The following is a 15,380-nucleotide window of genomic DNA, read 5'->3' on the forward strand; positions in this document are numbered from 1 at the left end:
GTTCAGTACAAGTACTAATCCCCAAAGAACTTTGCTGCAAACAATCCTCATTACACAGTAATTCTTTGCTGCCTCTACTTTCTGATGTGTCAGCCAGTTCTTAATCCTTTTAACTTTTTAATGAAGGAGTAGTTACACAATGGCATCATCCCATAAAAGATCACAGATGTTTCCACAAAGAGCACAAGGCAGGGAGGAACAGGATGGGATCCTGCTCATAGGGATGGGCAACTGCGGTACAAACATATTCTGCAAGGATGGGGCTCTCAGGCTGAGAGAAACAACAGCATGCATTTTGAGTAGAGGAGAAATACTGAGGGAATTCTAGAATTTCCTCTGAAGAGATCTCTGCTGGCAGGGACAGGGACAGCAACAGCTCCCATACAAGGACACAGTCAGATCTGCGCTGGGATGGCCACGCACATCACTACAGCGTGAGAGGCACAGCGTGGTCTCTCCTGGGGAACAGCTGCACTTTCCAGGCCAAACTGTTTTTATTTTGGCTTCTGGGCCTGTTTAGAGCTGCTAGAACAGAAGAGCGCGAGCCTGGTGAGGAAGCTTTTCCAAGCAAGGCGCTTGCTGCCAAGGCTTCTGTGTCGCTGCAGACACCATGAGGGCCTTCCAAGCCCTCTGGCAGGCCAGGCAGGTGGATAGAGACAAAAAGTAAAACAAGTAGGCTATTTTGTGAGAAAGCAGCAGCTAAAAACCTTATAATAAAACAGGACTGAAAATATTTGGCTACCAAACAAGGGTCAGTTTGAAGTTCAGCCTCAAGCAACTTCCTAAGTAGGTTAGACCATAAAATCCAAAGCATAAGGCTTAAATTGACAGGGAGAGAACCTCCAATCCCTTTTTTATGGCTCAGGCCCCTGGTCAGCTGGGCTTGTGTTGCTCTTGGGAAACCAGTCTGAGGATTTTGCTGACACTACCAAGAAAAAAAAGTGCTTCTCAAGCCTGAGCACAGTCAATGGTGCACCAGGAACCCTTACTGCCATGGAGCTTGTCCAGATCTCTCCCGGACAGGCCAGACATAGCCCATATGATGTTGCTGGCCAGTTACGGAGGACAATCTTGTACTTCCTCTCACAGTGGACTGTATTTTCAGCCAGTGTAAATCAGTGCAAATCAAGTAGCTTGATAATTTTGCTCACTTAATTGACAGATTGCACCTCCTGATACAAGTTGAAAAAAATAGGACAAGAGAAAAATAGAGCAACAGCCATAGCGGTGCTACTGGCGATTATGAAGGAGCTGTTAGTTCTGCCAGTTATTAAAACCATTCAAGTGACAGATAACAGTAATATATCTTTTGACTTGTTTCACAAATCCACACACCCTGGGTTTTCTGTGAGCACAGCAAGTGTTGAGCCCAGAAAAACAATGACATCTCATTACAAAGCCCTATCAGCACCTGAAACACAGATTAAATTATCAACGCATAACAAAGCTGAAGTGAAAACCGTTCCCCAAGGCACAGTTCTTTCAGGTTTAAACTATGGCTGCTAACTGCTAACTGGCTTTCTAGGTACTGGTCTCACAAAGCAGTTATTGCTTTTATATTGGCTAAAAGAGGTACTGCATCTTTCCTCAGTGCCAAGGGTCTTTCCTGATGGAGTGGCTCTGGGAGACAACTGGGAAGGTGCAAGAAGGCACCCACGAAGCAAGCTTGCCCTTACCACACACCGGTGCCAGCCTCTCTAGGGCCCCACCCTTACCCCTGCCAAAAATCCAATCACTGGGCTGGATCAACACAGCCCCAGTGACTTTCTGGATCAGCCACCAGGTGTCCCCATGGAGGAGTCACCTCTCCACATTTTAAGCACCAAGAACTTCCAAGTAACGCAATTTCCTCACAGAAGAGACAAGTCAGTCTTTGAGAAGAGTCTAACCTATCTGCTGCAAGCTCCTGGGATAATCTGGGATTGCCGGTAGCTCTGCAATAATAGCTCCTTTCTGGAAGGAAAACAAAGCAGAAGAATACAGAAACTTAATCAGTGTCATCCCAAAAGTATTTCACTGTAACCTTAGACAGATTTCTAACTACACAAACTGCAGGTGTTACTTCCCTTAACTCATTAAAATACCTGACAATCTAATGAATACTCAATACTTCTTGGCTCCCAAGGGCAGCAGCCTCCCTGCAGCTTCCCACTACTCCCTGCTCCAGCAGGGTCACCTGGGATGGCATTGGAGGGGACCACAGGGCTCTCCAAGTGTGAGCTGGGACATCCTTCTGGGTAATTATTTATGGAAATGCAAAACAAATCTTCTCTTGTAGGAAGTAACAAAACTCTCCTCTAAACAAGGATGCAGGGCTCAAAAACCAAACCAGAGTGACAAAGTTGCTTTATGACTTGCTAAATTGGAGTGATACAAAGCAGGGCTGCTTATCTAGCTGCACACAGGCCAGCTCACACTCAGAGGTGACTCTGCCTGCCAGATAAACAATACCAACCACTGTCTGCTGTGTAAACACCAATCAGCTTGTAAATAGCTGCTGTCAGCTTGCCACTTCACAGGAACACAGGATAGAGTTCCTGTACCTACCAGCTGGCCCAGAGCATCAGAAGGTGTGAACAGCTCAGACCCCAAATTCTTACTTCTGTGGCTAATGCAAAAGGATCTTTTTAGGTCATCAAAGCTTTTCACTGTGGCACCAGGCAGCACCAGCCATTTCCTGAGCTGGCTGCTTGTCCTCACACATGTGTCTGGGAAGAAAAGCTCACTGGGGATGGTGCAAGAAAAATCTCCTTTCATGATACAGGATTTTAATTTGAAATAACTTAGGTTAGAAGGCAGTGACAATGTAAATTTACCAAATACAGATGTTAAATACCACAGCTTCCCTTTCAATTTCAGCTTATTATCTTATTTCCTTGATGGCAACATAGCATCAGAAACACACAAAACATACAGCATCCCTGTAATATAGCAATTTTGAAAGTGTTACTGTCAAGATGACATTTTATTACATTTCAAGAAATATGCTAATTTGATCATGAGTTTCATTTAGCAGTATGAAGGCTCAAGAACAAATATGAATTGTGCTTTTCTTAAAACAATTTTAAATGGAGAAAAAAGCCATAACTTCTCAGCCAGCCCCCTGTCCCCTTGAAGCTCTGTTCTTTTGCTCTCCTCCGGAATTTAATATCACATTATCTCTGCAAGGAGCCACATGAGGAAAGCAATGCGAGGTAAGCAGACAGGCAATTCTGCCATCCATTTTCATAATTTCAATTTATGTAAATAGGCCATCCACTGCCAAGCCAAACACAGGGTTACCACAGTGGGCTGAATAAACAATATTAGCTTTCAGCCAAGTAAATATATTAGCTATCATCGGACACAGCCTCACTGAGGTCTCCGGGGACAAGGAGCATGCAGAATAGCAAGTGGTAAGCACACTGCAGAGCTGTCAGCAAGCAGAAAGGCAGACAAAAATAACTATTGTTGTCGAAATGTGCAATATTTGCACATGAGATGCTCTAATGGAATAGTTTTAAGGGAAGGTTGATAATTCCTCAGGTTAGATTAACACTACGCATCTCATTCACAACTGTGAGAGCTTTGGTGCTGAACATGGCATTGGAAGAACCCTCACATGCAAAGTCCCACTCTGCCCAGGAGGTTTTCACTGGAATATGCTCATCCATTCCATATTCTGTGTCCAAATTCAGACATCAAGCTTTGGCTCCAATTAATCCAAATTCTACCCAGAGCCCAAATAATTTGCCTTTGTTTGAGATCATCCATACTGCTTTTAGAATTGACTAGTCCATCCTAGGTGGATTGCAGGCATGCAACACCCAAATGCTGTTTCCTTGCCTGACAGGATATTGCAAGTATAAGACTGTAAGTGTTTTGAAACCTTTGGATGATAACATGCTACATAGTGGAAAGCAAAGATGATTACGAAAAAAAAGTTGCATTTTTTAAATACAAAATACCACACTAACAAAATTCTCGCTACTCTTCCAGGAAAATCTCAAACATTCCAAGAGATATATTTCACCAAAGTCTTGTACAAAATATGATTAGTGCTGCTTTAGTTCCAACAATAATAAGTAAGTGTTAAATCTGTGATAGCTGCTTATTTCTTTTCCTGCAGGTTTACATTTCCAAAGCAGCAGATGAGGAGAAGCCTTAAAGCTCAGGGACTTGCTGAAGGATTTGATCCAAACAAAAGAATTAAGAGCTGCTATCATATAACATTTAAACACCGTCATATTATAAGTGCTACTTGTAAATGAGTAATTTATTTTGGGTCTTTCCAATGTTTGCCTTTTGTCCCTGAATTCTCCTCAGTATATTATCAGACTGTTCCTATTTTTTGTGTTCTCCATGGGGATTTGTTGCAGAGGCATTGTGAAAGGAAGGAACACTGCTTACCTCCAGGTTCTGTCTCACCCGGCTGCTGGAAGGAAAAAAACAAATGCACAGACAGCACAGGAGCAAACAGTACTGGGGAATCACTGATCAAACCAGCAGTAAATAACAGAGCATCGGCACATACATTAGGGACAGAATTTTATATGTTATTCCTAGCCTGCAAACACTGGTGCCTTATGGGCTCTCAGCAGCTGGAAACAGCTATAGGGCAACAGTACCCTGGTTATGCTTTCCTTGGATCACCTTGACTAAGGACTGTATGAAGGACTGGGGTAGCAGTAGCTTATACAGCCCCTTTATGCTTCATTCAGCATTAAGCCAAGCCTCCCTTGTATGCAAAAGGAATAATTCCATTTAATGATAGCAGTAAAAACCTCTTATCTGTGTGAATGAGCCAAAAGAGGGAGGTAAGATGATGTAGCCTGCTGTCTGTGGTATTTGTGCCTCGCCAGCTCATACTAAATACACATACAGTAAGAACCCAGATATATCTTGAGTTTTACAAAAATAAATCATTAAATAAAGAAAAAGAGTTTTATGGTAGCGTAAGTTATTCCAAATGTAAATGTCATTACTTTTTTTTTTTTTAGTGGAGAAAAATCATTAAGAAAACTTCACTGAATTTCTAAAGATTATATTAACTATGGAATTTCCATCTAGTTGTGGTTATAAATCTCAAAGGAACTTGTGACTGCCCTAATGTGAATTAGTAGCTCATTTCCTTTAAATTTTAATCACTCACATGCTCCAAACTTTGTTTCTGTCTCTTAAAGAGGTACATTTAAAATCAAAATGAGAATTTATCTTTCTAGGACAATACAGTTCAAACACGGAACGAGTGCTACAGCTTTTATTTGGACTAGTTGCAACTACACTGTGCGCTGCATCATACGGCCCTCTTGTCCAGTTTTTGACCCAGAAGTATATTCATTAATAACCGTGCTCTCAGTCAGTTTGATATTACTTACTAGAGGGAAACCAGTACAAAATGGAACAGAGTAATCCTCTGAGAATCCTCCAAACTCTGTGAAATCTCGGAATTAGTTAATAAAACAGAAATTGTTCAGCTGAGGGTAGAGAAGGCACGCACGTATCTGAGAAATGCGGGGAGCTAGTGCAGGGAATGGATTAGTCAGCTGAGATGGGATTTGTCTTGCGTACTTTCTGACCCCACCATAAGTGATGCACCTTGGTAAGTGGCATCTGAAGTGGGAACAAGGGAGCATGGAGCGGCAGAGAACATTGAGGAAACTGTGGTGATGGAAAAAAAAAAGTGTTGGTTTTTTTTTTCCTTCTGACAGCTGGATTCAACAAGGTATCCAAGTTTACAACTTGTCCCACTAGAACCAGTGCATGGAGTCCCCTCTGAAGTACATAGTAATTAACTATTGACTTAAACAGGATGAATGATCCATTGCATCCACTCACTGTCTTGAAGTTATACGTGCATTTAGCTACTTTGTTGAACCGATGCCTAGCAGACTATCAGAACTTTCTTGGAAGCTTTGGATGTACAGATGACTGAACAAAATGACAGTTTCTTATCAAATGTAGGGATGTATCCTTCTCCTTCCGGATAAAGGGGAAAAAAAAAAAAAGGAGAAGGGATATAAAATAACAGACAGAAGAAAACAATTCTTACAAAGAACAGTTCACTTCTGATCTACGTATTCTTCCAGGCCAAGTCTTTAGGTAGACTTACTAAATGCTACGAAAATATTCACCTTTTACATGACCAAACCTTACAGAAAAATCTTACAATCTTCCAAAACAGACCACTGCAAGTGATAAACACAAAATTATCTCACCTTTTCACTGAAAATACATTTTAGAAATAAACAGTGCAATAAAAGAAAGTTAATTTTGCTGAATCCCTTAGGAATGTTTATTTCCTCCACTCCAGCAAGTCTTCTGGAAGTCACAGAAAGCATTTCAGTGATTTATACCATAATGCATCCATTTTCAGTTCAAACTCTAGCAGTCTTCCAAACGACGTAAAACAGATGATCCACAGAGATGTCAAGAACTCAGAACCATGCTAGCCTTTTTTCTCACTAATAATAGAACATGCATGTTTACAAAAATTTGCAGTTTTCATTAAAATAATATTCTACTTCTGATGACTACATAATAAAAAACAACACAAAACTTCCAAAAACAAACAGCCAAAAGAACTCAGTTTTTTTTTTAAGTCCCAAACATTTATAAAAGAGTTACTCAGATGCCCTGTGCAAAAAAAAAAAAAAAAAAAGAGGTAGAAAATGTGAAACAGGAGCTATCTTTTGATACTTTCTGTTTGGCAAACAAAACAGGTTTTTTTCCATTTTAAGTGCTTGTCACAACACAGTGTCAGAATTAAAAGCACAATGGGCTAAAGAAGAGACGCCCTAAGTTTTAAATCTGGTGTTGACAAGGGTTTCCTCTGCATCCTTCATAAGAGCAGACACTGCTCTGGTCGTAAATCTGATTGCACATTCTCTACTGAAGGATATGAGCTGGAACAATAGGCATGGAACAAAAAACAATGGAAGTTGAATCGCTTTGCAAAGGTCCCATTTCGACTATCAGCTCTTTCTCCAGCAGATCTTACAATGAAAACACGATCCTAGGCCTTTCTTTAAGCAGTAGCTTGTTAATCAACCCCCCGTACAGAGCAAGCTGGATGTCACCTCTTGCAGAGTTTTTCCCAGGCTGAAGCATGAATAGCACACTTCCATAGGCATGGCATATGGTAAAGACCAAGGATTAAAAGTCTAAACAGCTATCCCTCTCTTACTCAGAATGAAGGAGAAATTATTTTAGTCCAATTACTGGCATCTTGCCCTCCCCAGTGACATGTTTACAGCCAGCCCAGTGCTTAAAAAACCATCCTCAGGCTCTGGTTCTGTCACCTAACAGTTTAACCTGCAATGCTCTTTTAAGGAGACTCTCCTGACCAGAAGCCTCAACACAAGATAAATAATTACTGAATCAGGCTTTTATCTTACCTGCTGGCATTGTATCAGAAATTCCAGAGTCAGAGGTATGAAATGTTAACTGTCAGGCAAAGTGCACTTTTCCATATTGTCAAGAAGTACTCCAATCACGGGAAATTTTGAACATTGCACTGATGAAGAGGAACCCATTTTTATTTTTAGCAGAATATCAAACAGCTGAAGTGCAGACATAGAACCGTCCCCAACCCATATGTTGCTTCACATATTTATTGTGGGATGCCTGAACATATCTAATTTTAATTATTTGGAATATACAGTGACTACTAAGCTTCCTGATTTTTTTAAATTCACTATAGAGTTTAGAGGCTATGCTACTCTTAACTCTTAAAATGTTAATTCTATCCTTCAGTGTGCTCCTCCCCCATTCCCACCCTCCATTCCATACTGCCACATCAGGTGAATCAGCTTAAGGGACAATCTTGCACGAAAAAACTGTCATTCTCTGAGGTCATCTACGTTTCTCACAATACTACTGGATATGAAATATTTCACATCAAATGCCACACCTAGACACACTCACCACACAGTTTTTTCTTCAGCTTTGCAGGCTGAGGCCTACACGTGATTTTTATGCTTGTTTTTTTCTGCCTCCTTTCCTCCCATTCTTTCTGTCTGCCTTCCTTCCTTCCTGGCTACACTGAGCAGTCTCTGGACTTCGGAGCTTTTGAGGATGCTGGGGTTTGAGGCTGGAGCTGAAGGCAGTAACCAGATGTCTCCAACTCCTCTGAGTGACAGAAGGTGAAACACTGCTGGTTGGTTAGTTACGAAGATACTCTTGCTGGAGGCAAATCTGGAGCAGGTTTGAGAGAAAACACACTGCAGTCCTCTCAGTCCCTTGCCCGGCAGCAAGCTGCAGAAGCAGATGCAACACGAGAAACTGGTAAAAGTTCAGTCACCCATGATTCAACAGGCAGTGAAACTAGCTTCTGAGAAGGAGGGGAATTTGTATTTCTTGACTTCAAGAGCTAGGATGATGCCAAAGGCTGGAAAGGGCATCCCAGTGTTACCTTTTGATGAGAAATGAAAGGCTGGGCAGGAGGAACAGTCTAACCATTCAAGTGTTCCTGCATCTTTTCATTTATTGATTACAAATCTACTACATTGCCCACGTCCAAACAGAAATCTGTAATTTGTCCAAGAAATACAGCGTTTTTAGAAGAACTAACTGCTGAGCACTAGATGCTGAGAGAATAAACAGGAGGAAATGCATATGCATCAGATGAAATAATGTCAGTTTGTAATTAATGAAAACTAGTAGGAAGGGAAATACAGCTGGAAAACTAAGGCTGTAACAACTTGCTCTGAAAGGGTATCATGAAAAGCAGGAGGAGAAGGAGGAGGAAGGATGTGTCATTTTACATTAGAGATACTCATGAATTTACAGACCACAGATCTTGAAAGCTTACAGATTATACCTGAAGTCCAGCTAAAGGTGGTGTTATGGGACTTTTTACAGTCTTTGGAATCCTAATGCTAGAGTGAGCTGATAACTTTGCATCTGTTCTTCATGTACAGAAAGAAAAACAGGCTAATCACAGATGCACACAGCCTGGAGATGTTTGCTGAAAACTTCATCTGACTAAAGAAAAAAACTCCCCAGTGCCCTAAAAAGATGACGATTTCCTCAAATAGAAAACTCCAGAACCCTACATGGAATATCTCAATGTTGAATCTCATTTTAATGAGTGAAGAGAGAATTAATCATCTATAAGCTAAAAGCTGCCTAAGTATCAGTGATCATGATCTAGTTACAGTGATTCTGTTTTAAAATTAGGATACACATTATTGGCTGGTGTTTCTATTCTGTTTGCACAATCATAGGCATACGAGTCTAGAAAAAGAAGAGTGAAAGGCATAAAATAAAACATGGAATTGTTTTAAAAAAGAACCTACTGTGTTTTGAAAGGTTCTTCCGAAACTGCAAGGAAAAGTTACTGTTATGTAGAAAAAACATCCTGGAGAAGAACGGGAACCTCAGAAAGACATGCAGAGGAGAAAAGTTAGTGATAAATAAACAAAGAAGCACTTAGAATCTCTAAAGAAGCAGATTAGCCAATAAAACACTAAAGACTACTAACAGTGTTTTAGACAATAAAAAGGCACTCTAAAAATAGCCATGCAGATAAAGTCCACCCTTTGGTGTAGGCAGCAAGATAAAAAATGATGATACCGGAAAACAAAGATATTGAAAGAACGTAATGATGTGGAACTATCAGGGCACATAGCTTGTTGGGTTAAATCTAAAAGTTTTCTAAACTCAGTTGTTCACAGTAAGACACCAAAACATGGGTCACTAGCAGTGATTTCCAGATTCCAGGGAATGTGTCCTGCAATGTAAATTCCTAGGTTTGTCATTTGGGGGTGAGACGACATGAAGCTTCTTCAGGAAAACATGTCACATAAAATAAAGACCAACATGGTGCAAAAACAGATGGTTATTGTTATGGAACATAGTTAAAATCACAGTCTAAAATCGCTTGTTCTGCCATACCACTAGATGCAAAGCTGGTAACTCTAGCAAAGAACAATCAGCAGGCTTAAAGTATCAGACATGTTTTGAGGACAATGACTTACAAACTTGGACATGAAAGAAACTAGTAAGTTCATTTATGTCTTCAGTGATGATCATTTGCTTCAAAACAGATACTGAAACCTAGATGTTTAATTACAGAAAAAAAATAATCCCAGAAAGAATTCTATCAAAACCCCGTGCTCAGCTCTGACTGCTACATTTCCAGAAGGAAGTGAAAATAATGGAGCGAGCTCGAAGGCAGGCTGAAGAATTGACCCCTGGGCAAATCTTACACGTGAGGCTGACAGAGTTCAATCAGCTTACCGCTAAGGTTCACAGTTGTCACAATGACTATTTAGGGCCACATTTCAAACTCATATGTAGGTTAAGAGCTGACTTTAAGAATTTCAGCCTTCATTTCTCTGCAAAATTTCCCAGCAGTGATAGTAAATTAACTACAGAAGAATTTAGCAGGGCAGGTGGTCAATTCATTAACGCCTGAAGTTTTCAAAATGAGATTATGCATGTTTATAGAAGGCACACCCCATGCAGCTTTTAGTGAGAAAAAAATATATATGTGAAAACTATGGCTCAATCACCCAACATGTCAGATTAGAGTAGTAATAATGACTTCTGACTTGTCTTAGAGTTTATGAATTGAAGTACTTATCCATAAAAAAATGAGAAGAATGAAATACCTCCTTCAGGTCAAACAGCGTTTGTAAAAGCCACTTCAGCATGCATACAGATACACACAAACCTTTCTAACATGCCAGTGTCACTTGCATTTCAGTTCTAACTCAACAGCTGTTTATGTTGGTTAAATAAGTGCACAGAAAAGTAGGTGTGAACCTGGTGTTAAGCATGGTTTGAATATCTCAGCAGTCGTTCTAAAGAATCCCTTGATCAATCCCTCCCACAGCACAGCTCTGACATCAGACTAGGCAAATGCCAGTGATGTTGATGGGCTGTGGGAGAGGAAATCCACTTGCTTTGCTGCTCTATGGGAACCTTCCTTCTTACAATGTGATATACAGCGCTACTGTATCTATCATTCCTAACCATGTATGAACAGGAATGGGTTATTCAAATGCAGCATATCTTCCTATGCATCTAGACAGGAAAGCAATCTTGGATGGAGAAAAGAAAATTAAAAAAAAAAAAAAAGGAAATATTTCCTAGGTGAGAGGAAAATAAAATCACTTGTCATTCTCCAAAAGTAATCAATCTTAAATACATGCTTTCTTATTTCCAAAGGAATGAAGGATTCTGATGCTCCATCATCATTTTATTTACTTTAGCCCAAGAACTGTCTGATCCGCTTTAAATGCTGTGGATCAATTCTGTATTAAAATGCCATCACTATGCCTACTCCTTCAAAGTGCTACATAATAAGCTGAAGGCAACAGTGACATGTTCCACAGGTACAAAGCCTGCAACAGAGATGTCTTTCTAGAAAAAACTACTACTTTTGAATTCACTCCTTCCCAGGCACTGAGCAATCCACCTGACATATCACATCTTCCTTCTCTGGTTTCAGCTAAGAATGCAAACCAAAAATACAGAGTCATAAAATCACTGAGATTGGAAAAGACCACTGAGATCATCTAGTCCAAGTGTCAACCCATAATCACCATGCCCAATGATCATGTCCCTCAGTGCCACATTTATCCTTTCCACAGACTGCATGCTAATGGGTGAAGAAATTACTGATGAGGTTGACAAAAAACAAGGTCAGATGCCCTGTCTTGAAGAACATTTTGTGTTTTGTTTAGGTTTGTCCTCACATAGAAATGAAACACTTATGGGTTTTAACTTAAGCCCAGAGTCTGGAGTCAGGTCAACTAGCACACAGAATTTTCTCTTCTTCATCACCAATGCAGAGCTAACACCTGCACTGGATACTACGATTTTTATCGATAGTTACACCTATACTTTCCTCTAGCCAGGAAATATTCATACCTTCTCCATTACACCTGCATTGGTTCTAAGCACTGTGAAACATGCTACTCACACCACAGCGTTAAAGGATCAGATTACTCCCACCCTTGAATCTATTCAATAAACCCCATCAAGAGCCAAAGCACAATTTAGTGAAAACAAACAAGAAAAAAAAATAGTAATCAAAGCAAAAAGGATCTAAATTGCAAGATATTTGAATAGCAGCTCAACTCAGGTATTGTAACAGCATTTCAACAAAAAATACGAGTTTTCTACATACAGTCCTCTTCCCTTGAAGAGCTTGAAGCAAAGTTCTCAGCACCTGTACAGCTTGCTTCCAAAGGCTTCAGCAGCGTACACAAGTTAAGGACATAACCTTAAATCTCAGCAAGCTTTTTGGTATAAGCATGCCTCAAAAATGCATGCAGTGTGAGACCTTACAGCATTAACGTTTGCTAGCAGCAAGGAAAGAAACAACTAAAACCCCACAAACCAAACCCTGTCAGTGTTTATTGCCAAACATAGTTTCCAGCAACCTGAATTCACATCAAGTTCATGAACAGTGAGCATCATTTGTTCTGAAGAGCAAATATACTTACGAAAGGACGTTCCCAATGTAAGCATAATATGAACAGCAGTAGGGAGCGGTCCCATCACAGCAGTAAGCCTTGCAGTCATTATCACACTGAGCCAGACAGTCTTCTGCTGAATAAAAATAACATTCATGCAGTCAAATAACAGCAACAACAAAAAGCCATAGAATACAGTTTTAAAGAAAATGCAATCTAACAGTTTTATACAATCACAGGACTTCACTTGAGGCTTGGCCTGAACCCATAATCCAAATGGCAGCCAATTCCCTCTCATTCCAAATTTCAGTGAGAAGTTCACATTTAGATGCTTTTGTATGCATATTTCATAGCTGGCTGTATCAATCCCTTCTCATATTAAATCATTTAAAATAAAAAAAGAGCATTTCAAAATGTCAAGACACCACGGATTATCTTTCTGTGTTCCAATGAAGACTCCAGAGAACAACCTGAGGCCAAGCTGCCTCCCACACTGCACTGGTGGGTTGGAGAAGAGGGGAATAAAGCTGTCTGTGGGCTGGCTCCTGCCCCATGTCCCTGCTGGAGTGGTCCAGAGTGACACTTAGGGCTGTTTGGGGTTCCCCAGCCAGCTGCCAGCGCTGCCCTTGCTCTATACCTTGAGTGCCAGCTCCATCTCAGTGGGGCCCTGCCAGCCCAGCCCAGTCCCACTGCAGCCAGCTCTGCCCACCACCATGCCAAAGGCCTTCTTGCCTAGGAAGCCAGAAGTGTCCTCAGTAGCAATGCTCTTTGGGACTGATCAACAGCTCCAACTGTGAAATAACAGTAAGCAAGTTCTTTATGACTGAAGGATATGGAAGGACATATTCTTTTATTTTAAAGTTCAATCTCTTGTTTGATAATCACTTTGTGGTGTTGCAAAGTCCTAGGCCATGTTCCCCAAGATAAATGACAGATTTCTCCCGTCTCATCCCATGCTCTCCTTCTTGACCATCAAGAGCTTGCTCACTCTGATGACTCCATTAGCATTTGTAGAATCACAAAATCATTAAGGTTGGAAAAGACCACCAAGATCATCTTGTCCAACCACTATGCCCACTAGCCACATCCCTCAGTGCCACACCATCAACACCTCCAGGGACGGTGACTCCACCACTTCCCTGGGCAGCCTGTGTCACTGCATCACTGCTCTTGCTGAGAAGAAATTGTTCTTAACACCCAACCTGAACCTCTGCTGATGCAACTTAAGGTCATTCTCTCTTGTCCTATCACCATTATCTGGGAAAAGAGGCCGACCACTACCTCACCACAACCTCCTTTCGGATTGTTGTAGAGATCTATGAGGTCTCCCTGAGCTTCCTCCAGGCTGAAAAACCCCAGCTCTCTCAGCCACTCCTCATAAGATGCGTTCCTGCCTGTCATCTATCTTGGCCCAGCTTTCAGTGGGCTGGGATCTAGACAACCCAGCCTCATCATAGCAACCTCTGTGAACACCTCCTGCCCACAAGCTCCCACCTTGCAGCAAGGCTTCTCTGCCTGTGGTTGCACAGTGACCTGCCTGCGCTGCTGATCCATCCTAACACTCATCATCTTAATTTCACACAACAGATTTCAGCAGGTCAGCTCCCATCACCTGTGCAGGAGTGGGGACAAACACCAAAGCGAGGGTGAGGGCAGGAGAGGCCAAACGTAGCTCTGAGCCTCTGCTCTCAACCTGAGCAGTTACCCCTTTTAGAGAAGGGCTACACACCACAACGCGGCACTACAGAGAGCCCCACCGATCTGCAGGCTAAGCAGAGTAGCCGGACAGGAAAGCGACCCAACGCCTTTGCGATCCAGGAGGGCTTTAAGCACTGCACGAGAGAGGGATGATGAAACACCTCTCCTAATTCAAGCAGCCCGCGCTCTATCAGCAACGAGGTGCCCTCCTTCCCGGGAAGTTACTGCAAGTGCTGAAGTTGGGCAGCGCTCGGGATGGCACAGCAGCCCTCAGCAGTGCTCACCGGGTTACACGGGCCTTCTCTCCCAAACCTCCCGCACGCTGCAGCCAGTCCAGCCAAGAGAGGTCTGGGGGGGGACAAACCCCAGCACCTCCCGTCACGGCGGTTCCCCCCGCACTGCCCTCGCCCGCAGCTCGGACGGGCACCTGGCGGCCCTCCGGCGGGGCCCCGCATCGCCCCCAGCCCCGCCGCTCCCCCGTCGCCCCGGTCCCGCTGACCTTCGAGAAGAAGAAGGAGGAGGAGGAGGAGGGTGGGCAGCGGCACCCCCTGCGCCCGTCCGCGCCGCCCCGCTGCCTCCATGCCGGCGGCGGGCGCGAAGCCGCCGCCCGCCCCGTCGCGGCGCGGAGGCGGGCCGGGGGCGGCCGGCGGGCGGGCGGCGTCGCCGGGCCGGGCCCGCTGCCCCACGCCGAGCGGGGGCCGCCCCCGGGCTGGGCCCGCGGCGCGCCGTGGGTGGTGGCGGCGGGGCCCCCCCCGTCGCGGCCCGGCCCCCGGCGCTTCCCCGCCTCCTCGCCTTTGTCCGTCCCGGGGCAGGGCTTCTCCTCCGCGCCGTCGGGGGGCCAGGAGCTGGGCCGGTGGCCGTCCCCGCCCGCCGAGCACCGGGAAGCTTGGAGGAGCTCTCCAACCTCGTAAATGAAAGCTCCCAGCCCCCAGTTTTGTTTTGTTCTTTATCTTTTCCGCTGCTGGGATCAATAGTTACACCATGCTTGGAACCACAAAGGCAGCGTCAATGCGCGGAACGTGATGTGCGTGTGAGATACCGTCTGAGGTAGTGACAACAAAATAGGACCTCTCCAGGTGTGACGGCTTGTGCCTGCCCTGCTCCCAACAACAGGGTGCGAGCTGGGGGTACAGCAAGCCCCAGGCCAACTCTACCCTGCTGCTCACTATTGAAGTTGCTCTGTGATAAGACCTGAACTGTAATCTCCAAAGTATTTTTCAAGAGTGATTTTTGATAACCATTCAAAATGCTGCTGTAATTAACCCCGTGCAAGAA

The 15,380-nt window shown here is 43.3% G+C and overlaps 1 protein-coding gene and 1 long non-coding RNA gene across 4 annotated transcripts in view; both read right to left on the reverse strand.

The window, feature by feature from the left end:
- The window catches only part of CYYR1 (cysteine and tyrosine rich 1), a 58,078-nt gene extending 43,024 nt beyond the window's left edge, over window positions 1–15,054 (reverse strand). The window contains exons 1-3 of one of the 3 annotated variants that reach the window (XM_085241533.1): window positions 14,605–15,054; window positions 12,438–12,543; window positions 7,503–8,235 (exon numbers count right to left, since the gene is read on the reverse strand). In XM_085241533.1, coding sequence (XP_085097659.1) covers window positions 7,941–8,235; window positions 12,438–12,543; window positions 14,605–14,686 — 483 coding nt within the window. In that variant the 5' untranslated portion in view covers window positions 14,687–15,054 and the 3' untranslated portion in view covers window positions 7,503–7,940. Of the gene's footprint in view, window positions 1–7,502; window positions 8,236–12,437; window positions 12,544–14,604 lie in introns of those variants that run through there. The other 2 variants (XM_085241518.1, XM_085241523.1) reach the window with 2 other exon arrangements.
- On the reverse strand, window positions 6,088–7,935 carry LOC146545540 (uncharacterized). The gene is made up of 3 exons (XR_014887737.1): window positions 7,906–7,935; window positions 7,377–7,495; window positions 6,088–6,615 (listed from the first exon to the last, which is right to left on the reverse strand). It is a non-coding gene; the product is annotated as an uncharacterized LOC146545540 (long non-coding RNA).
- Window positions 15,055–15,380: the final 326 nt, after the last annotated feature.

Source organism: Meleagris gallopavo, chromosome 1, assembly GCF_905368555.1.
Source record: "Meleagris gallopavo chromosome 1, MGAL_WU_HG_1.1, whole genome shotgun sequence".
NCBI lineage: Eukaryota > Metazoa > Chordata > Aves > Galliformes > Phasianidae > Meleagris > Meleagris gallopavo.